Below are 23,865 nucleotides of genomic sequence, written 5' to 3' on the forward strand. Positions count from 1 at the left end.
ACTTGAAAACACTCACACTGAAACAGTCATAATCAGCCCCTATGTGTGTGACAGACACTAGGAAGCGTTGAAGGGAGCATCCTGTGTCATGGCCAAGTCAGGGGGTTGGGGGGATGGGTCAGTACATAACTGAACCTAAGAGAAATAGGGCGAGGGAGGGAGAGAAGAAGAGAAAGCAGCAGGAAATGGGTCACATAGCTCAGGGAAAGGCTGCTCTTTCTCCCTCTCTGGTGGCAGGCCTTCATTTTCCCACCCTTTCTGGGATTCGAGAAGAAATGAGGAGGTCCCCTGTCTGGAGCTGTCCCTGTCCTTGAGACAATCTGGATCAGGATCTAAAGTGGTTCAAGTGGAAGCCTCCATCCTGCATCCTTGCCTCCCATTCTGCAGCAAGTTCTCTCTGTTGCTTTTCCTGTGCGCCCAGCTGCTGGACGCTGGACCTGGAAAGCCAGAATGTATGTAGGGGTGAGGACATCAGACAGGAACATTTTGGGGGCTGAGGTTGGGGAGGGATGTGGGGACTTGATGGGAAGAAGCCATTGTAAAAGCCTCTTGCAATGCGGTATATGTACAGCCCGATTTGGTCTATCGTCAGTGAAGCCTGCTTTTTATTTGTCTAGCAGAACTGAGGTTTGAACTCAGAGCCTTTGCACTTGGCAGACCAGCACTCTGCTACTGAACCATGCTTTCAGACCTTTTGTGTCGATTTTCTTTTTAATTTTTGCAGTCATGGGTTTGAACTCAGGGCCTGGTCACTGTCCCTGAGCTCTTCAGCTCAAGGCTAGATCTCTACCACTTTGAGCCACAGCACCACGTCCAGTTTCCTGGTGGTTAATTGGAGATAAGAGTCTCATGGACTTTTCCTGCCCAGGCTGGCTTTGAACCTCAATCCTCAGATCTCAGCCTCTTGAGTAGCTAGGATTACAGGTGTGAGCCACCAGCGCCTGGCAAGATAAATGATCTTTAAAGTAAAGTCTTCATTTTTTGCCCAGGTGTGCCACTGGACCTCGATCCTCCTGTTTTATGTTTCCCATCATAGCTGGGATGATGGACGTGTACCACTACCTCCACCTATTAGTTGAGATGGAGTCTTGTGAACTTTTTACCCAGAGCTGCCTCTGGTTCCCACATTCTGCACAGCAGATTGGCCCAAGCACTCCAGAAAATCCACAGAACTGAAAGGCACCGGCTGGCAGCAGCCTACAACTACCCACCCTCTATCTTCCCTTCAAAACAGAGGGCATTTTATTTTGGAACAATGTTGTGCCCCATCAGCTAAAACATCACATTATATTTCCCAGCCTCCTTTGCAGTTAGTTGTGACTGAGTGAACTTGTGACATAAGCAGATGTGTTGAGGGGAATTTCTTGGAAAGCCACTTTAAAGGAAAGCTAAGAGGTGATTCCTTTTGTCTTCTGCTACCTTATTGATTGATGTCTAGGTTTCCGCTGTGGTGTCTGGAACTCCTGCCGTTGTATTGGATCAGCTTGAAAATGGAAACCAGTTTTTTGTAGCCTACCTTCAGAAATGTTCAAGTAGAAGGGGAAAAAAAGAACAATCATTTTATCTTTTTTTTGTCAATTGTGAGACTTGAACTCAGGGCCTGGGCACTGTTCCTGAGCTCTTTTGCTGAAGGCTAGAGCTCTACCACCTTGAACCACTGCTCCACTTCCAGTGTGGGGGGTGGTTAATTGACCATACAGGTTTCATGGACTTTCCTACCGGGGCTGGCTTCAGTCATTTTATCTTCTTTAAGTCATTATTATTTTAGGCTTTCTGTTATAGGTACCCAAACTTAAACCTGATGATGCTACATAGTTCATATGTGTCTAAAGTACTCAGGCTAACATTAAAAATGCCAGAGACTGACCAGGCATCAGTGGTTTAGGCCTGAAATCCTAGCAATTCAGGAAGCTGAGATCCACTCAGAATCAGACTGGACAGAAAAGCCTGTAAGTCTCTATCTCCAACTAACTAGCAAAAAGCAGGAATGGAGGCATGTCTCAAGGGGATAGAGTACCAGCCATTAGCACACAAGCCAAGCATGAGTGTGAAGCACTGAGTTCACACCCTAGAACCAGCCAAAATCAAATAAAATTAAAAAACAAAAACATAGCCTGAGTGGGTTAAGCAACAAGTATTTAACAGCTCTTGAGGTTGGAGCTCCAAAGCCAAGCAGTCAGCAGAGGAAGGCTCCCGTGAGGATCTCTTCCGTCCTGCAGACGGCTGCCTTCTCTGTCCAGCCTCACCTGGTGGGGAAAGAAATGGCCAGAAAGTGCTCTTCTCATAAAGGCACTGATCCCATCAGGAAGACCCCCCCCCCATGACCTCATCTAGCCCTACTTCCCTTCCATCACGTTGTGAGTGAATTGAGGGGTGATGAAGGCGGAAGAGACACATAATGCAAAGCAGGGGCACCAGTGGCTCACACCTGTAATCCTAGCTACTCAGGAGGCTGAGATCTGAGGATCTCAGCGTGAGTGTGTATAGTGCATAATGGTGGTGATGGTGAAGATGAGGATAACGATGTGATGTGATGAGTTAGGGTTTTTATTTGTTTTTTGTTTTTTTTTTTGGCCAGTCCTGGGGCTTGGACTCAGGGCCTGAGCACTGTCCCTGGCTTCTTTTTTTGCTCAAGGCTAGCACTCTGCCACTTAAGCCACAGCGCCACTTCTGGCCATTTTCTGTATATGTGGTGCTGGGGAATCGAACCCAGGGCCTCATGTATATGAGGCAGGCACTCTTGCCACTAGGCCATATCCCCAGCCCAAGTTAGGGTTTTTTTGCGGTGACTTACCTGAGAGGAACTAGATTAAAGGTGGAAGGATTTCCCCTTGGCTCCTGCTTTCAGAGGTTTCAGTCCACCATGGCCTGGCTCCCTTACAGCTAAACCCATGGCAAAGCAGAACCATCCTGACAGAAGTGCATAAGTGACAGGGTATGAAGTGAAATGTCCCCCACAGGCTCATGTGCTGAAGACTTCAACTCCTGAGAGCCATTTAGGAAGGTTCTAGAAACCTTAGGAGCTAACTGGAGGAAGCAGGGTCACTGTGGATGTGTGCCTTGGAAGTTGTCTCATCCCAGATCTCTCTGTCCTGCTCACTCTGCTCCCTGGCCACCATGAGGTGAGCAGCTCTCCCTCCATAGCCATCCGCCATGATGCTCTGCCTCACCACAGGCCCACAGCAGTGAAGTCATGTGATCATGGACCGAAGCCTCTGAAAGCCAAGGTAAACTTCTTCTCTTCTTAACCTGTCTCCCTCAGGTGTTTCTCATGGTGGGAAAAAAAAGTTACCCTCTCTACTACGGTAGTTGAGAAGAGCTATGCATCTCCTGGTAGCCAGGAAGCAAGAGAAGTCACAGGAAAGAGCCACAGGCAGACATACCCCAGTGACCCACTTCCTCCAAGCAGGCCCCGCCCTGGCCGTCCCACCCTCCCTCTTGTCTATGCAAATCATTTTATCCATCTGTGGTTGAAGCCACTGATTAGGTCAGAGCCCTTATGAGCTAGCTTGTTGTCTCTGGAAAGCCACAGACACATCCAGAGCTGGGCAGGCCCTCAATCCAATCCTGTAGACAACTGGGGTGAACCATCACAAATTATGTCTCACAAATTTCTTTTGCAGTTTTCTTCAGTTTATACACCTAACCACAATATACATTATCTTGGAGAAATGCTCAGTTGTGGTCGGCATGATGATACTTGCAGATTGGATTTTCCTTCTTGGCTTTATTGCTTGACTCTGCCACTTGCTAATTGCCTAGAGTTTGTCTTCTCACACACTCCCTCTTCATCACAGCTGCTAACCCGCTGTGAGGAAGAGCAAGGTCGAAGCCCATCCATGAAGGCCAGGACCATTGAGCCCATCTCAAATACTCTATAGCAGGCTGGCTACTTCCTGCCCCCCCCACTCCATTCCAGGGTTGGGCTTTGAACTCAGGGCTCAGGATCTTACTTGCTAATGCAGGTGCTCTACCACTTGAGCCATAGCCCCAAGCCCTTTGGTTGAATAGAGTCTCACATTTATGCCCAGGCCAGCCTAGACCAAGACCTTCCTATTTAAGCTTTCCGCATAACTGGGAGTACAGGCAAATACCACTATGCCCATCTTTCTAAGATGGAGTCTTGAGACCTTTTGCCCCAGCTGGTATTGAACCTTAACCCTACCTCCTGAGTCTACCTCCTGATAAGCTATAATTACAGGCATGAGCAACCACGCCCCAGGGTCACCCACCAATATCCTCTGTCTCTGGGAAGGTCACAGGGGTGCCACCTCCAAGGACAGGCCTAGGGTGTCCTGCCAGCTCCTCTCACAGGCTTTACAGTAGGGTGCTGACATTGCCACCCTATGACCAGCAGGTCTGTCCTTACCTGAAGTCCCAGCCATGCCTAGAGCCTTCCCTCCTCTCCCAGGGAATCATGCCTCCTGCTTTCTCTCCTGGTACTGCCTCTGTGCCCGCCTGCCCCACCTGTGTGCATCTTCCTGTAAACCCTGGGGAGGACAGTGTAGGTGACAGTCTCCTCCCATGCTGTCCCCAAACACAACAAAGCAACGATCCGCCTCCCATCTCTCACCCAGAAAGACCAGCCCTGGCCTGCAACGTGACCTCATTTCCCTCCTCCCCCACGGCAGTGAGTGAGAACAGGAACAGAATGAACATTTCAGAATATCTCACACACTCCCTGTTTGGACAAGGTGCTTGGCAGAAGGTTCAAATCACCACAAAGTCAACAGCAGAAATGGTTATCAAATTCATGTGAAATCTCTCTACAGTTTCTAACCTTTGTTCTTGTCCTACCTGAAAATTCTAGTTCCTTGATTTTTTTTTTTTTTTGGTGGGGGCAGTATGTGTCATTACTGGCACTTACACTGGAGCTTTGCACGCTCCCTTAACTTTTACATTCAGGATCAGTGCTCTACCACTTGAGCCATACCTCCATTCCTGCTTTATGCTGGAGATAAGAGTCTCATAGACTTTCCTGCTTGGGCTGGCTTCAAATCGCGACCCTCAGATCTCAGCCTCTTGAGTAGCTGGGATTACAGGCATGAGCCACCAGCATCCAACTTTCAATATGAGTTTTGCTGGAGACAAATCACATTCAGAGCATTGCAGGAAGCGCATTCTAGAGGGAGAGATTTGTTGTTGCAAAGGCCCTGGATAGCCAAGCTCAGGAAGTGGCTACTCATCCATCTCTAGTCTTCCCTCCACATGTAAACAAGTCGTGGCCAACTGGGAGACATGGCAGCCCCAAGTCACCCTATGGGACCTCATGCCCTCGTTGCATTTTTTTATTCCTAGACTTGCAACCAATGGCCAGCAGTGACTTCTGCCTGAGCAGCAGGTGCAGGGGTTGCGTGTGACCCAAGGCAGGAAAACCCAGGGCTGTCACAGAGCCAAGTGGACTCTGGGCTTGACCATATGGACAAGCATACCATCAGTTTAGGGACACAGTGGGTGTGGCCACCGCTCACAATGGGCCTGGCCTCTGAGTCTGCCTGCCCTCCTGTGTGGAACCCACATAGCCTAGGGCCAGGAAGAACGTATACACACTTGCCTAACCTCCCACACTGTGACCCCAGGGAGCCCAGTGGTGGCTTCCTCCATTCCCTCTGTGACATGGGCACTGGCCCCTGGCCCCTGGGGCCTGGTGGCTGGGACGCAACTGGAATCTGGCCCGAATCTAGCTTGTCCCCCTCCCCTCAGATCTATAGCGAGGGCCTCGTGAACACGAATGGGTCCATTGGGCCCTCCACAGGGCCAAGATCTTTCCTGAGCCTCAGAAAGGCAAGATGCCCTTGAACTTGACCTTGACTCCCAAGTCATTGCAGAATTCCCTGAAGAAGGAATAGAACAGTGGGCTTCCATTGGCAAAGTCCAAGCAGAAAGTGCCTGTTTCTTCACACATAGGCCCCAGCGCCCCAGCAGCTGAGGTGGGTCAGTGTCGTATGGACTAGGAGAAGGTGCGGGACAGCCAAGCTGGGCTTAAACCAGGTGCTGACTGGTATCTCTGCTTCCTGCTGCCAATCAGCCTAATGTCCCTTGCCTGCTGGTACAAGATGCTGGGCACAGGGATGGGCAAGAAATTGGACCAGAGAAGAAAGGAAGTCCAGCTTTGGGCACCTGCAGCTCTGAAAGTGCTGCATTGCACACGCTGTCTCCCTGTCTTAAAACACCTCCAGCCTCCGCCCTGTGGGGAGCAGGTGCACCCCAGCACTTCACCCTGACCTGATCTAACCCTGCAAATCTTGGGGAGCTGCACACCCTACTCTCTCCAGATTGAGGAGATTTGGCTTGGGGACAGCGGGGGCTGCAGATCCAGGGCCAGCGCTGACACGTGACTCGCTGCAAGGCCAGGCATGCTGCTCAAGATTCTGCAGCCCGGCACACCGTGAGTCCTCCATAAATGCTTATTGGCTGAAAGGAATCTCTCTTGGAATCAAGTATGGTAACTGAAACCTGTAATCCGAGCTACTTGGGAAGCAGAGAATGAGGGGATTGTGGCTCAAGACCAGCCTGTGCCAAAAAAGGAGTTCACAAGACTCCATCTCAACCGATGGCTGGATACAAAGGCACATAGCCATCACCCCAGCAACATCAAGAAGCACAATAAAAGAATTATAGCCCAGGCCGCCAGGCCTGCCTGGGTAATAAAATGAGACGCTACCTAAAAAATAACCAGTGCAGGGCTGGGAATGTGGTTTAGTGGTAGAGTGCTGGCCTAGCATGCATGAAGCCCTAGGTTCGATTCCCCAGCACCACATATACAGAAAATGGCCAGAAGTGGCGCTGTGACTCAAGTGGCAGAGTGCTAGCCTTGAGCGGGAAGAAGCCAGGGACAGTGCTCAGGCCCTGAGTCCAAGGCCCAGGACTGGCAAAAAAACAAAAAAACAAACAGAGCCAGCCTAGGCAAAGAGTCCCTGGGAGACTCATCTCCAATTAATCACCAGAAAACCGGAAGTGGTGTTGTGGCTCTAAGTGATAGGGCCTTAAGCAAAAGCGCTCAGGGACAGTGCCCAGGCCCTGAGTTCAAGCCTCAGATAGACAAATAAAATAAAATGGTGCAATGTGGAGCTAGCCCGGATCTTTGGAGCAGACCCTCTCCAACCAGCCTGTGCCCTGTGTGATTTGCCCTTGCTTCCTCCAGTGGCCTCCTCTCAAATGAGGACAGAGGTTCTCACCGCACGGGCTGATGGGAGCTGCAGGAAACTGTGAAAGTCACACCTGGCACCCGGCACTTATTGTTTTTTTCCACTTTACCCACAATGCTTTTATCTCTGAGATAGCAAGGGTATCACTATTTTGTTAGATCAGGTGGTTTCATTATATTTTATTTTTAGCCAAGCCCAATGAAGTGATTACACTAGAAATCTCTACATTCTGAGGGTTTTGAGGTCCCTTCCTCAGGAACCCTTTGGGGGTGCAACTCTTATCAGGAAGGTTTGTATCTCTTATGCATTCCTTTAGGGGCCTCCGGGGTTGAGGGACGCAGGGCACTGGGTATTTAACGCACAGCTCTAAGCCCCTCTGTGTGCCCGGAACTTATCCTTGGCTGCATGCATTAAGCCCGAGCAGGAAGCATGAAGTGGTTTGGGGTCCTGGGGCTGGTGGCACTCTCTGACTGCCTGGCCATGTAAGTACGGGACAAGTGGTGACAACTCTCTTTTTCACCCTTCCTCTTCTGCCCACCCAGGGGTGGGGAAGAAAATGTAACCGTCTCAGCCTTCATGACATTCAAGTCTCCACAGGTGGATGAATAACTTGCCACGTGCACTGGTGCGTGGAGAGAGGAGGTTACAGAGGTGCAAATGTCAAGGGGCCCAAGTCACTATCATGCGGTGTGGGTGACTCTTCCCTGGAACTGTTCATTGCACAACCTGTGCAGCCACACGGACTGGTCCCATCTAGGAACCGTGCACCTTCTACATTCCTTTGTAGGTTTTGGGGTATCTCTGTGTAGGCTCCACTCTGTTTCTGTCTGCTTTGACTTCAATCCCCTGATTACCATGTCCACCCATATCCACATCCTAACATCCCAGCTTCCTTCCTCCTAAGAAAAGGCATCTGGTGGCCCCTCTCCCCTCCCTCCCAGAGAAGCTGTGGGAAAACACCATGCGGTTGTACAGCTGTGGTAATGGCTGCCGGGTGGTAGGTGTGGTGAATCCATCGGGTCCCTGACAGCTGCAGTAGCAGCACCCCAGCTTTCTCACAGGAGGGGGAAACCGAGGCTCAGAAAGGTCCTGAGGCTTGCCTGAGATTGCACCACAGAATGTGGATCTTTTCATGGTGGGGGCGCATTGTCCTGATAATAAGGCCACCCCTCATCACATTGCCTAGAAAATGCACAGTGCAGCAGCCCTGTAGTTGAGGAGGCAGCCGACAGCCGGCGTCTCTGAACCTTTCTAGAATCCCTCTGAGGAAGATCAGATCTATACGTGAGAACCTGCGGGAAGACGGCAGGCTGAAGGAGTTCCTGGACAAGTACCCCTACAGGACACTCAACTTTCTGGACCAGCATCTGCCCTACCAGGGAGTAGCTCATGAACCCATGAGAAACTACCTGGATGTGAGTCACTGTGGGAGAGCAGGGATCCAGAGCGCCCCCTGGTGTTCATGCCTGGCACGGGGGCTCCCCAGCCCAGATCATGAGGCAGAAAGGTGGAGGGAGGGTTTAAAGATCTGTCCCCCAGAGGAAAAAGCCATCCGGCCCCAGCTAGGGACTTTGGTGAGTGGGCCTCACAGTGACCAGGTGCCAGGTAAACATCCCATGTGGTGCCAACAATATGGGATGGGCACCTGGGAACCACGGCGACTGGTTCCTTGTTGCTCCTAAGCTAGGCAAGTCACATTGACGGTGGGCTGTGTCTAACCCACTGACAGCAAAGCCACCTGCAAATCACTTAATACTCTAGGCCATAGGCCAGGGAAGCTCCGCCCCCTCGCCCCCAAACTCCCTCCACTAACAAGAGCCCAGCATGCTATGCTGGATGCTACTAATAACCAAAGGCCCCTGTCTCTTGTAGCCCAGCCCAGAGAAAGCAACAAAGAATCAACAGACACTGATAGACTGATGCTTTGACTTTAGAAAAAGGAAAGAACAGGGTCCCCAGGAGGTCTGCCTAGAGGAGGCATGCAAGCTGGGCCTTGAAGAGTGAAAAGGGGTTGAGAGTTGAGGAAAGACACAAATTGGGGAGGCTGTGGGGGCGGGGACAGCTGGAAGGTGGCTTCCTTGCAGACACCCCAGGGGAGACAGACAATTGGGGCAATTGGGGAGTTGGCAGGACAGCCAGGCCCATCCAAACCACACGGCTTCTCCCGGCAGCTGGCCTACCTGGGCCTCGTTAGCATTGGCACGCCCCCTCAGGAGTTCAAGGTCGTCCTGGACACAGGTTCAGCCACACTATGGGTGCCAAGCATCTACTGCTCCAGCCAGGCCTGCGGTGAGCCCTCTGCCCCGTCCCTACCCTGGGCCCTCCAGCTGGCTATTCTGGAAGGCCTGCCGGCTGCTCATTCCCTGTGCCTTCCTCCCCCCACCCCCCCCCCACCCCCCAGCTAAACACAAGGCCTTCAACCCGCTGCTCTCCTCCACCTTCCTGGTCTCTGGCCGGCCCGTACACATCGCCTATGGTTCAGGGAAGATGTCAGGGTTTCTGGCCTATGACACGGTTAAGGTAATGTGGAACTCGGAGGGAGGCAGAGGCAGGGGTTTACCCCCAGGGGGCGCTGCTTCCTGCACACCCTCCCGCATGGTGGGGGGTTAAGGATCATCGATGGCTTGCAGCTCCTCTCCTCTCGGTGCTCACCGGGCTGGAGCACGCAGGCTGGAGCTGCCCGAGGTGGGGGGAGGAGGAGAGAGAGAGAGAGAGAGAGAGAGAGAGAGAGAGAGAGAGAGAGAGAGAGAGAGAGAGAGAGAGAGAGATGGGGTAATCTATTTTTGCATGCCAGGCTCTGCCAGGCTCCATGCTAGGCACAGTTTGCACCCACCTGAGGGTGCTAGATTTCCTAGATGAGGGAACAGAGACAGCGCGTGCTTTGCCCAAGGTGGCACAGCTGGGGAGACCCAGCAGGGCTAGGTATGAGTCTGGGGCCTCTGAGGGCAGCTGAGGAGGAATCTGGGCCCTGTGGCAGGTGAAACCAGGGTGCAGTTTGGGAAGACTCCTGCCCCATCGGTGGGCTCTTACCATGGGAGAGCACGGAGATCTTGGAGGATCTTGTCTGACCTTTTTTTTTTTTTTTTTTTTTGGTTGGTTGTGGGGCTTGAACTCAGGGCCTGAGCACTGTCCCTGAGGCTAGCAATCTACCACTTGAACGACAGTGCCACTTCCCCTTGTAGAGTCTATTGATACTTGTGGGATGCCTCCCATATGGTGCCTGAGTATGCACAGACGGGGACACACACACACAGTCACACGGATGAGGCACATTTGACCACGGCCAGATGACGTGAGGGAAAGGGCAGGTGGGATAAATGGGGAGCAGCATCCACACAGAAACTGTGTCCCTGCCTCCGCTTGGGATACGCAGCTGGGGCCCAGCCAGGCCTCAGTGTCCCCACCCTCTTGTGCCCCAGTCCAGCCCCACTTCCAGACTCCTCTCCCACAGATTGGGGGCCTGGTGGATGTAGCCCAGGCCTTTGGCTTGAGCCTGGAGGAGCCCGGCGAGTTCATGGAGTATGCGGTCTTCGATGGCATTCTGGGGCTGAGCTACCCCAGCCTTGGCCTTCAGGGAGCCACACCGGTCTTCGACAGCCTGTGGGAACAAGGCCTGCTCTCTCAGAACCTCTTTGCTTTCTACTTGAGCAGGTGAGTCTTCAGCTAGGCAGGCCCTTGTTCCAATTTGGCTGTAAGACACTTACAATTGCATTTTTTTTTAAATGTAGTCCATCTGATCTAGAAGATTCCTTAGGGGTAGTGTAGTTCAGGAGTTGGCAAGCTATGGCCTGGGGGACCAACTCTGGCCCACCACTTGCTTTTATAAATAAAGTTTTATTGGAACACAACCGTGATCATTCCTTTACATATTGCCTGTGGCTGCACTGGCCTTACAATGGTGGCACTGAGCGCTCTAGAAACCCAGCAGCAGGCAAGGCCTCGGATACTAGCCAGTTTGCAGACACCTAGAGTCCAGGCCCTTTACTGAGCAAGAAACTAAAGCATAGAAAAGGACTTGTCCAAGTTGCCCCGTCTGATGCTGATAGAGAGAGGTAAGATTTGGACGCAGCCCTCAGGACTCTGCCCTGTGGTAGCGGTGAGTCTGTCAAGCTCCAGCCCCAGGATGGAGAAAAGATGGAGTGTCCCCCCCCCCACACACACACCCTTAGCCAAGAGCTTGGTGGCAGACAAGAGGAGCCCGGGGGGCCAGATCATGTGTCTTCACCACCAAAGGTGATGGTGGACCCCACAGGTCTGTGTAGGAGTCTGAGCTCCCCATCCCAAGCAAAATACTAGCTCTGCAGTGCGACCTCAGGCGAGCTTTTCAACCTTCCCAGGCCTCAGGAGCAAGCACTGGCCACAGGCTGCAACGCACACCTGGTGACCGGTCCTGTGAAAGCCATAAACCGGGCAGATGCAACAGCAGAGGGGAAGGGGGCAGGGGAGAAGGGGCAGGGAGGAGAGGGGCGATGGCTTTCCGAGGGGAGAACTCATCGTGGGAAAGAGCCAGGATGGACAGGCCATGTTCCTGGTGGAGGAAGAGGAGCCCAAAGGCTTCTGGGAAAACGATCTGATTGATGTGTGTGCTTGACCTGTTTTTAGTTTTAACTTTTAATTGGCATGGTCATTGTACACATCCACGTGTGGGGAGCAGTTGACGGTCTGATGCAGGAACAGGCTATGTACACAATGATCAAATCTGAGGGTGGGTGGGGAGTCTCATCTTTCACTAAGTTTTGCCATGAGCCAGGGTCCGACCTGGTATTTTACAAACCAGTAATGTGGGTCTTTGTTCCAGAAGTCTGGAGAAATCTAAGACAGTGGTAGCAGCGGTGCCAGGCACTTCTGTGCTCAAGACATTGTGACCACACAGGCTGCCCACCCTGTGCCCCCATGAACCTCTTTTCCTGGAAAATGACGGGCTAGACAGGGGCGGTCACAGGCCTATGGATATCTTCTAACAGAGCCTGAATGGCTGGGGTTGCTGGAGGGCCTGAGTCTGTAGCAGACCCACCCCCACTCAAACCCCAGCGTTGCCACTTAAACCCATAGCCAGTAACCCCAGCTACTCAGGAGGCTGAGATCTGAGGATCACAGATTGAAGCCAGCCTGGGAAGGAAAATGCATGAGACGCTTCTTTCCCATTGGCTGTTGGAGCACTGGAAGTGGGGCTGAGGCTCAAGTGGCAGAGCACCACCCTTGAGCGGAAAAGCTCCGGGACAGCACCCAGGCCCAGAGTTCAGGCCCCAGGATTAGCAGACAGAAAAAGGGGGAGGGGGTGCTCCATAAACAACCCCAGGTGGGTGTGCAGCCCTCTGTGACTCAACTTCCCTCCTCATAAAATGGAGCCCACAGTAGGACCATGGAGCTGGGGGGTTGTGCATTTATGCACACCAATAAGCAACCTCTAGCCAGGGTTGGATGGGTACTGAGCAGTGAACCTTCCTCCTCCTCCTCCCCCTCTTCCTCCTCCTCCTCCCCCTCCTCCCCCTCCTCCCCCTCCCCCTCCTCCCCTCCCCCTCTTCCCCCTCCCCCTCCCCCTCCCCCTCCTCCTCCTCCTCCTCCTCCTCCTCCTCCTTTTCCTCTTCCCCCCTCCAGCAAGGAAGAAACGGGCAGCGTATTGATGCTGGGTGGGGTGGACCCCTCCTACTACCATGGAGACCTGAACTGGGTGCCCGTGTCCAAGCCTAAGTACTGGCAGGTAGCCATGGACAGGTAAGCACCTGCGCCATTGCTGCCTGAGCAATGCGCCCCCGCCACGGCGCATGCGCACAGCCAAGGCCCATGCACACATGCGCAGACACATGTGTGCTCACAGTAAACCAACAGCCACACCCCACCACCAGCAGGGCAGCCAGGGCCCCTCCAGGCCTCCTGACCCGGCCTTAGCCAGAGAAGATGGATCAGGATGAATCCTGGGCATTAAGGGGAGATAGGGATGGGGGAGAGGGGGGGACAAGTCAGGTGCCAGTGGCTCATGCCTGACATTCTAGCTACCCTGATCTGGGTTCAAAGCCAACCTGGGCAGGTAAATCCATGAGACTTATCTCCAAAAGTAGAGAGATGTGGCTCAAGTGGTCTCAAATAAAGAAGCTCAGGGACAGTGCCCAGACTCTGAATTCAAGCCTCAGTAACACACACACACACGCACACGCACACACCACGCACACATGCATGCTGAGCTTTGGGGGAGGCACTTACAGACCTCACCAGTTAGTAGGGAAGATGTATATGAGCCAATGAATCGCACAAATAATTGCCACCCCACTGCCTGCTAAAAAGAACAAAACAAAACAAAAAACAAGTGAGAGGATAATGGAAGGGAACAAGAGAAAGGTCTGACCTAGTGTGCAGGTGAGCATGCCTAGAAAGCTGGAGGATAAGGAAAAACTAGCCAGACCAGGAGCGTGACGTGGTTCCAGTCACAAAGCCTTGCCAAGGCCCCAAGACAAGAAAGAGCCGGGTGCGTTCAAGAACTGAAAGGGAAGTTGGGCCTGGTGTCAGGCACCTGTAGTCCCAGCTACTCAAAAGGCTAAGGCAGAAGGACCATTTGAGTCCATGAGATCAAGGCCAGCCAGGGAAATGTAGTGAGACTTGGACTCTAAATAAATAAAAAAGAACTCAAAGGAGATCAAAGAAGGGAGGTATAGCCAGGCACTACTGGCTCATCACCTGTAATCCTAGCTACTCAGGAGGCTGAGACCTGGGGCTCGAGATTCAAAACCAGACCAGGCAGATACATCCGAGAGCCTTAATCTCTAATTAACCAACACAAAGCCAGAAGTGAAGCTGTGTTTTTTAGTGGCAGAGCACCAGCCTTAATCAAAAAAGCCAAGCAAGAGTACAGGCCCTGAGTTCAAACCCCAGCACAAAAAGAAGAAAGAAGAAAGACAAAGAGAGAGGGAGGGAGGGAGGGAGGAAGGACTGCATAGGGAAACAGGGAGGGCAGAGAGGGGCCCTGGCTGAAGCGCTGTTCTGGACACCGTGGGGGAAGGGACTGCACTGGGTCCTTGTGGCTGCTTTGCCCCCTGCCTCTCAGTATCTCTGTGAACGGGGAGGTTGTTGCCTGTGACGGTGGCTGCCAAGGCATTCTAGACACCGGCACCTCCTTGCTGACTGGCCCGCGTGACTCTGTCCTCAAGATCCAGAAGGTCATCAACGCCAAGCCCTACGGCGGTGAGGTAAAGGGTCCTGCCAGGGGGCCTCTCTGGGCTGTCCACCCCCCTGAGGCTGTCCTCTGTGCCAACCCACCCCTTCTCTCTGACAGTATATCCTCGACTGTGGCACCATCAACAGCCTCCCTGACATTGTTTTCACCATCAATGGCATCCACTACCCAGTGCCAGCCAGTGCCTACATAAAGAAGGTGAGAGCCCCCACCCAGGGCGTTGGTCTTCAAATCCTGGGACCTGCAGGAATCCTTGGGGTGCAGCTGGAAGGGCTGCCTCCTGGTGGTCAAACTGTGTCATTACACATGGTGACACAAGGCTTAGGGGCCCAGGAGCTTCAGTTTGGTCAGGACAGTCTAGTGGGTCAACTGGGAAGGTTAGCGACCTCCAAAACTATCCTGGTGTGGATGATCAATTATAGGACCAACCTGGTCCTAGGCCCCGCTTTGGAGGACAGATGGCTCTTCCTAACGAGCGCCCGCCCGTGTTTCCGCACTCTCTAGGCCCATGCACACACCTGCCTCAGCAACTTTGAACAAGGCGTGAACAACCTGTCCGACACTGAGGTCTGGGTCCTGGGAGATGTATTCCTGAGGCTGTATTTCTCCGTGTTTGACCGGGAGAACAACAGGATTGGCCTGGCTCCTGCTGTCTAAGTGCTGAGTCTCCTCCAGGAAGCTGAGAGGCTGCCTCCAACACAGACCCAGACACACATCCGGGGATTCACATCCAGGGTTGCTGAGCCTGGGCGGTTTGGTGCTCTGTAAAGCCTTTTCTTCTTGGTGGAGAATAAAAGATTGCACAGGCAATGGTGCTGATATTCAGGGGTGCTTCTGTCTGGATGGGGAGGTGTATGGGAATGGAGCAGGGACTGAGTGTCCATCACAGTGAGAAAAGCGGAGTCCAACAGGCTTGAAGGAAGAAAGACTTGAGGAAGGACCTGGGGTAGGTGTGGAACCAAACAGGTCCAAAGAGCTCGGTAACTTGACCCAAGAAATCAAAAGATGCCCAGCTCCCTCTTTCCTTCCCTCCTTCCCTTCTCTCATCTTTAACCCTCTGCCCTCTCAGGCATCTACATAAGGTGAAAGCCTTTTCCCTTAAATTTCCCATCTTTAAAAGATCTGGACAGGAGGGAAAACAACTCAGAAAATATCAGGATACCAGGGAACACTCTCATTGGTTCACTTTGAGTCATGTGTCTGGTCTTAGACCAATCAACCACCATGGCCAGACAGTGTGGGGTGCTATGATTGGGTCTTCGTGGTCATATGACCTTGCCTGGCCCTGAAGGTGATTGACAGTTTCCTCTCGAACCATGTGACTGGACCCAGAGTCCCCAAAAGAAGTAGGGGTCGGGGAGGAGACTATTGCAGACAGCGGGTTTGGTGCACACCTGCCACCTCCTCATTCAGAAAAGTAAGGTAGAGAATTAAAAATAGGCTCCAGCAGGGCACCTGTAGCTCATACCTATAGTCCTAGCCAGTTGAGAGGCTAAGATCTGAAGATACAGGTTCAAAGCCAGCCCAGACAGGTAGTCTGTGAGACTCTTACCTCCAATTAACCAGTAAAAAAAGCTGGAAGTGAAGCTGTGGCTCAAGTGGTTGAGCACCAGCCTTGACCAAAAATCCTAAGGGACAGTCCCCCAGGCCCTGAGTTCAAGCCCTAGTACACACACACACACACACACACACACACACACACACAGAGTACTAAGTAGGGTGTGCTGGTACACCTGCAATCCCTGTGCTCAGCCGACTGAGACAGGAGGATCTCAAGTTCCAGACCAGCCTGGGGCTACATAGTGAATTTAGAAGCTCCAGAGAAGCATAATGAGACCTTGTCTCAAAAACACAAAACATCGCAAGATAGATTCTATTCTCTCCACATCAAAGTGGCCTTGTGCCCAGAGGGCCAGAGCTGTGGTGATGATCTTTGAACTGGAAGATCTCCAATCCCCTCAGCTCCTGGGGTGGGGGTGGGGTGAGGATACAGCAGTAAAGCACAGACCACCAGCTGCCGCCCACCTCTGCAACTGCCAGGCGTGTGCCAAACCATTCCCACCCCACAAAGGCCAGCATGGCTTCCCTGTTGGTCCTTCTGAAGCTGACGTCTGGAGGATTGTGGTTCAAAGCCAGCATGGACAGAACAATCTGAGAGACTCCATCTTCACTCCTGGATCAGAAAATAAGCAACCCCCCCCCCCCCAAAAAAAAAGGCTAGTTGGAACAACTTGAGAATGTTGAATATGTGATGTATGTTAAATAAAGATATTGGCTGGGCATGGTAACTCATTCCCGTAATCCTAGCTACTAAGGAGGCAGAGATAAGGAGAATTATGGCTTAAGGTCAGCCTAGGCAAAAGTTATCGAGATCCCATATCAATGGATATGCCAGGCAGTGGTAGAATATATCTGTCAGGGCTGGGGATATGGCCTAGTGGCAAGAGAGCTTGCCTCGTATACATGAGGCCCTGGGTTCGATTCCCCAGCACCACATATAGAGAAAACGGCCAGAAGTGGCGCTGTGGCTCAAGTGGCAGAGTGCTAGCCTTGAGCAAAAAGAAGCCAGGGACAGTGCTCAGGCCCTGAGTCCAAGGCCCAGGACTGGCCAAAAAAAAAAAAAGAGAGAGAGAATATATCTGTCATATCAGCTCTGCAAGATGAATAGGAAAGCAGTCCAAAGCCCTGGACAAAAATGAGAGAATATTTGAAAAATAAAGCAAAAAAAAGAAATGCTGGAAGAGGCTTAGCTCAAGTGGTAGAGCACCTGCCTAGCAATTGTGAAGTCCTAAGTTCAAACTCCAGTACAATCAAAACAAAGATGATTTTTTTTTTTTTTGGCCATTCCTGGGCCTTGGACTCAGGGCCTGAGCACTGTCCCTGGCTTCTTCCCGCTCAAGGCTAGCACTCTGCCATTTGAGCCACAGTGCCGCTTCTGGCCGTTTTCTGTATATGTGGTGCTGGGGAATCGAACCTAGGACCTCGTGTATCCGAGGCAGGCACTCTTGCCACTAGGCTATATCCCCAGCCCCAAAGATGATTTTAATTCCCCGTGTGTGTTCATTGTGTATATGGGTGCACACACTGCAAATTTGAGTGGATGGGGTTGTGTTAATTCTCTGGAGACACAAAGATTCAGAAATAAAGAAGGGTCGTGGCACAGAAATGGAGGGACAAAGGATGAACGAATGCAGCAATGGCACTTACTGGACACTTTGTTGAAAAGGAACTACTCAACTTGTAGGTGGAGATGGGAGGAAAACATTGAGAGAGAGAGAGCAAGGGAAGGGGTGACATTGTCCAAAAAGAAATGTATTCTTTACCTGACTTAGGTAACACTAACCCCTCTGTACATCACCTTTATAATAGCAAGAAGAAGAAGAAGAAGAAGAAGAAGAAGAAGAAGAAGAAGAAGAAGAAGAAGAAGAAGAAGAAGAAGAAGAAGAAGGTGCCTGCAACTGATTCAACCATTCAGTCAAAACAGTATGTGTGCTGGGGCGTAGCTTCAATCCCATTGCTGTCATCAACATTGCAAGAGTAATGATAAAGTGTGTGTGTGTGTGTGTGTGTGTGTGTGTGTGTGTGTGTGTGAAGAGAAGCCACTCACAGTTATCAATGATAGATGAATCTCAAGATGTGATCATAAAATTAGTTGTCTTATGCTTAGAATAAAAGGGAGGGGGGAGGAAAGGAGGGAGAGAGGGAGGGAGGGAGGGAGGAAGAAAGGGAGAAAAAGGAGAGGAAGAGAAGAGAAGACAGAAAGGAGAGGAGAGGGGAGGGGAGGAAAAGGGAAGGGAAGGCAAGGCAAGAGATCTGAGCAGAGGAGAGATCTGGAAGGCTGTTCAAAGTCACCCTCAATGGAGCAGGACTTGAACACAGGCCTGGGCTGGGAATATGGCCTAGTGGCAAGAGTGCTTGCCTCATATACATGAAGCCCTGGGTTCGATTCCTCAGCACCACATATATAGAAAAAGGCCAGAAGTGGCACTGTGGCTCAAGTGGCAGAGTGCTGGCCTTGAGCAAAGAGTAAACCAGGGACAGTGCTCAGATTCTGAGTTTAAGCCCCAGGACTGGCAAAAAAAAAAAAGAACACAGGCCTGACTCCTGGTCACGGCTGTCTTTCTCTGTGCTCGGGGCGAGGCTCAGGCAGGTGCCCTGGACCCACTGTGGCCCGGGGCTCACGGTGTGCTGCACGGGGTCAGGCACTGGCTTAGGGAACAAACAAGTCACAGGACAGGGAGGGCGGGCCTGTGGAGCGGGCCCTGAAGGCTAGCAGGTGCCTCCTTCTCCCTCTCCCACCCAGATTCCTTCTGTGGGGACCTGCCCTGCCCTGAGCCCCCTGCTCCTGAGCCCCCTGCTCCTGTGCCCTCTGCCTGCAGCTTGGGCTCCTGCCTGGTTCTGGCAGTGGTGCCCCCTCCCCTTGTCCCTTTAGGCTTCCCGCCCGCTGGCCCCTGGGGTCTCAATGTTGCCTTTGGGTCCTGCACCCCAGCCACCCCTCCTTACTCAGCCCCTTCGCTGAGGCCCTCTGTCCAACCTAACTGGGGAAGCCCAGGGTGTACTCTGAAATACACATAGTAACTTCAACTCAGTAAACAACAACAAGAACAAGAACCTGCCTGGAGCTGAGTGCCCGGGCCTCACGCCTGGAGTCCTCGCTACTCAGGAGGCTGAGAGCTGGGAATGGCAGTTTGAAGCCAGCCCAGATGGAAAAGTCTGTGAGACTCTTTTCTCCAATGAATCAGGAACAAACAAAATCAGACGTGGAGCTGTGGCTCATGCAGTAGAGCATCAGCCTTGAATGAAAAGGCTCAGGGGCCATGCCCTGACCCTGAGCTTAAGCCCCAGTCTCAGCACAAAAACAACCACACAAACAACAACAACAAGAGCCTGGAAGGCTTTTTTCCCCCCCCTTATCCCACATTCTAACATAAACTCTGGGCAAACAATCCTCTGACTGAGTTCAGACCACAGATACATTCTGAGAACTGAATAAAGATGTCATTAAAAAAAACAAAAACAGAAACACTTTTCTTTAGAAAACCCATCTGATTGATGCCCCTTCCTTGGTATAAAAAAAATATATGCTCATTAAAAGTGACACAAAGCGGGCTGGGAATATGGCCTAGTGGCAAGAGTGCTTGCCTCGTATACATGAAGCCCTGGGTTCGATTCCCCAGCACCACATATATGGAAAATGGCCAGAAGTGGCGCTGTGGCTCAAGTGGCAGAGTGCTAGCCTTGAGCAAAAAGAAGCCAGGCACAGTGCTCAGGCCCTGAGTCCAAGCCCAGGACAGGCAAAAAACAAAAACAAAAAGTGACACAAAGCAGAATTTTTATTGCCAGGACCCTAGCTATAAATGTCTCCGGGCTCGATGGATAACATCTGGCTAACAGCAGGATGGAGCAGGTGCAGGGACCCAGAGCAGCACCTGCCCAAAAGCCTGTCCAACACCTTGTCCTACTTTCCCCGGCATAAATACCCGGATGGAAAAGCCACTTGCTGTGTCCGGCTCAGACAGCAGCGTCTCACCTACGACGTGTGTCTGCTCCTTCGCTCACCGACCCACGTTACTTTGCTGCATCTGCCAACAAGGCCTGGCAGAGTCTCAGCTCAGATCCACACCCTTTGGGGATTTCTCGGGCCATCGCCTCTGCCCAGATCATGATCACAGCTTTGGACGCTGAATGTGACGTGTGAGCTGATCTTTCTTCTCTCCCGAGGAAGATTTAAGGTAAGGTAAAGGACCTCATGTTGCCCCATCCCTATATCGTACTGTTTTAACCTTCTTCTATGGGTGCTGTTCCACTCGGGCCTCATCTATCCACCTCTGCTTTGTTTTCCGAGTGTTTTCTTTTTTCTGCTTCATCCCTTGGATGAAAGCATTTAAGACTCATGAAAGGCTGAGTGTGGTAGCCCATAGCTGTAGTTCTACCAGCTTGTGAGACAGAGATCAGGAAGATTGTAGTCTGACACCAGCCTAGGCAAAAGGTTAGCCAGACTTCATCGCAAAAAAACAAGCTAAGTATAGTAGTACATGGCAGTAAGCCCAGCTATGCAGGAGGTATAAGTGAGAGGATCATGGTCCCAGGCTGACCTGAGCAAAACTAACTAAAAATGAAAAGAACTATCTGATAACGATGAAAACAGAAAGGGTTAGAAGAATGACTCAAGGGGTAGAGTGCCTAGCAAGTGCAAGGCCCTGAGTTCAAAACTCCAGTACTTATCTCCAAATAATCAGAGAGATCTTGAATATATCACCAAATGATGTACCTCATGATCTTAGAAAAAGAACAATCCAATCAAGAAATTCATAGACGAAAGGAAATAAAGACTGGTGTTAAAATTAATAAAACAAAAACTAAGAGAATAATACAAAGGATCAATAAAACCAAGTTGGTTCTTTGATAGAATAGTCAAGAATGACAAACTCTAAACTTGCCAAAAGAAAGAGTGAAAAGACTCAAATTTTAACATAGGCACTGGTGCCTCACACTTGTAATCCTAGCTATTCAGGAGACTGAGATCTGAGGATCACAGTTCAAAGTCAGCCTAGGCAGGAAAGTCCATGAGGCTTTTATCTCCAATTAACCACCAAAGAGCTGGAAGTGAGGTTGTGGCTCAAGTGGTAGAGTGAAAACTCAGGGACAACACCCAGGCACTGGGTTCAAGCCCCAATACCAGCACAGAAACAAACAACTCCCAACAAAGAAAAGCCTAGGGCCAGGCTGGGAATATGGCCTAGTGGCAAGACTGCTTGCCTCATATACATGAAACCCTTAGTTCGATTCCTCAGCAACCATATATATAGAAAAGGCCAGAAGGGGCGCTGTGGCTCAAGTGGCAGAGTGCTAGCCTTGAGCAAAAAGAAGCCAGCGACAGTGCTCAGGCCCTGAGTCCAAGCCCCAGGACTGGCCAAAAAAAAAAGCCTAGGGCCAAATATGGATTAACCCCTGAGTCCCATCAGGTCTTTAAAGCAGAACTTCCACCAATGTTCTTCAAACTGTTCCAAAAAATACAAAGAGATGAAATGCTTCCTAACTGGGTAAGAATACAGGAGGAAAGGAAAGCCACAGATCCATTTCCTTGATGAATATAATGCAAATGTCCTCCACAAAATATTTGGTAACTCAAGTTGGACATGGTGACTCACGCTAGTAAGGAGGCTGCAGTCTGAGAAGGTGTTTGGAGGCAGCCCAGGCAGACAAATCTATTTAACTTTTCAATCAACTACCCAAGAAGGTAGGAGCCACTTGAATGGTTTCAAGCTCTAATACCAGCACAAAAACCAAACAAACAAACAACTTTGCAAAGCCCTGCTCTAGCACTTGAGCCATATCCCTAGTCCTTTAGCTATTCCTCTGTTTGTCAGATAGGGTCTCACCCTGACTTTGCTCAGGCTGGCCTCAAACTTTGATCCTTCTACTGCCACCTCCCAAATAGCTGGGATTCCAGATGTGCACCACCACACCCATCCTGAGGCCCCTGTTTTTAGTGTCCCACCAGAGGGCTCCTCCCTATCAGGTTCCATGGGTTGTTACTCGAGGTTGATGGAGAAAGGACAATTATACCAGTCGCCCTGAGTTGTCTGTCTCTATCCTAGCTTGTCATCCCATGCCCAGCTTCTCAATCCCTTAGCCCTTCTTAGGGAAAGAGCTAAGTCTCACTGTGCCAACCCTTAGCAGAGCCGTGTGCCATCCTAGCTCCAGCAATAACCCATGGCTTTGTGGGAAACAGCTGCCGGAGAGACAAACAGCATGTGATGATATGCCTTTCTCTCAGACAGACTTGGGACGCAGTGAAGCTAAACCCAGAGGCTTCCGGGAATCCTGAAAACTTCATAGGTAAGTTTCAATCTTTCACCCCTTCTTTGGCTCTAACCAGAGCAGATTTACATGCTGTACTGTCGGTCTGTTTCAGTCTGGGCAACAAACATCCTATCTGGTTCATTGGTGGTGGTGGTGACTCAAGCCTGTGGGGCTATTGGACCATTGCAGTACTAAATGCTGACTCTAGGTGGCGGTGTCATCCTGAAACTGCTCACTTGAGACAGAAGGAATAATATATATGAGTACATGTTACATGAAGGGAATAAAAGCTAACGAGCAAACCTGTCAGTAATGACAAGATTAATCACTCTACCTAAAGATGAGACCCCAGATGTGTTCTGGAATAGATTAACTGAGACCCTGAGGGAATGTATAAATATTAACTCCCAGGCCTGTAACAAATATGCCTGAGAACTGCAATTATTAGCCAATCCTCTACAAATATCCATCACGAGTTATGAGGCCATAAATTCCAATTGATCAGTTACTCAATTTGGCCTGTGGGGTCTTCAACAATTGAGTCACAATGAAAGAATGACTAAGAGTTGGGAGACAGCAGTTACTGGCCAAAAAGGAAGTCTGTCTCCTGGCTTTAACCATGGAAGGAAAATTCCCTCCTAAAGAGATGCTCCCCATGGGGCGCTGGTGACTCATGCCTGTAATCCCAGCTACTCAGGAAGCTGAGACCTGAGGATTGCAGTTTGAAGCCAATCTGGGAAGGAAACTCTGTGAGACTCTTCTCTCCAATTCACCACCAGGAAACCACAAGTAGAGCTGTGGCTCAAATGGGTAGAGGACTAGCCTTGAGCAAAAAGAGCTCAGGGGCAGCGCCCAGGCCCTGAGTTCAAGCCCCACCACCAATCACATACACACACACACACACACACACACACACAGAGAGAGAGAGAGAGAGAGAGAGAGAGAGAGAGAGAGAGAGAGAGAGAGAGAGAGAGAGAGAGAGAGAGAAAATACTCCTCAATGAAAATCCAGAGATAAATGAGATGGTTCTAAAACACAGAAGGGAAATGTTATGATGGTGACTAGGCAGGACACTGCAGTGCTGACCATTCCACAAAGAGATGGAAGAGACCAGGCTGTACCCTCTGTAAGGAGAGAGGGTAACAGATGAGGGCACCTCCTTCATTCTTCAGAGATGGCAGCCCTGGAAGATTAAAGATGCCTGAGCCCTCCGCCTTAGTAAGCCCCTACTAGTCAACTACTGAGAACATAAGAGGAGCTTCGAGTAGTTCCCAAGCTGGAAGGTAAATTGATCGCTTTCCTCTGGATAGTGGGGCTCACTCTTCTGCCTTGACTGAGCTCTCTGGGCAATGTTTGTGTGTGCGTGCATACACGTGCACACCAGTACTGGGGCTTGAACTCAGCTTTTAGCTCTCATGTGCCTGTTTTTGTTTATGGCTGGTGTTGTACCATTTGAGCCATCAACGCCTCCGGTCTGTATTTTTTGCTGGTTTGTTGGAGAGAAGTTTGGTGGATTTGTGTTTTATGTCCCAGTGGCCATTTGGAAAGAAGGAAGTTAATGAACAAGTAGTAATGCTCCGGTAAAACATGTGCCTGAAGTTTTGTCTTTATTGTAAGTTGTCTGGGAAGCTTTGTAAGGGTCACCAAAAGTCAGGTTCCTAGCCAGATGCTGGGAGCTTATGCCTGAGATTCTAGATACTCAGGAGACTGTAATCTGAGGATGGAGGATCAAAGCCAGCCCTA

The 23,865-nt window shown here is 50.9% G+C and overlaps 2 protein-coding genes across 2 annotated transcripts in view; one reads left to right on the plus strand and one right to left on the minus strand.

The window, feature by feature from the left end:
• The window catches only part of Vps37c (VPS37C subunit of ESCRT-I), a 28,756-nt gene extending 25,939 nt beyond the window's left edge, over positions 1 to 2,817 (minus strand). The window contains exon 1 of the mRNA XM_048360183.1: positions 2,795 to 2,817. The gene's annotated coding sequence lies outside the window, so the exon portion shown is untranslated. The remainder of the gene's footprint in view (positions 1 to 2,794) is intronic.
• Positions 2,818 to 7,577: 4,760 nt separating this feature from the next.
• On the plus strand, positions 7,578 to 15,054 carry LOC125362153 (pepsin A-5-like). The gene is made up of 9 exons (XM_048360833.1): positions 7,578 to 7,630; positions 8,404 to 8,563; positions 9,320 to 9,437; positions 9,550 to 9,668; positions 10,600 to 10,799; positions 12,747 to 12,863; positions 14,188 to 14,329; positions 14,416 to 14,514; positions 14,821 to 15,054. Exons 1-9 carry the CDS (start codon positions 7,578 to 7,580, stop codon positions 14,971 to 14,973), a joined length of 1,161 nt encoding a protein of 386 aa, XP_048216790.1. The 3' UTR covers positions 14,974 to 15,054.
• The last annotated feature ends 8,811 nt before the right edge of the window (positions 15,055 to 23,865 follow it).

This window comes from Perognathus longimembris, chromosome 13 (genome assembly GCF_023159225.1).
Source record: "Perognathus longimembris pacificus isolate PPM17 chromosome 13, ASM2315922v1, whole genome shotgun sequence".
Lineage (NCBI taxonomy): Eukaryota > Metazoa > Chordata > Mammalia > Rodentia > Heteromyidae > Perognathus > Perognathus longimembris.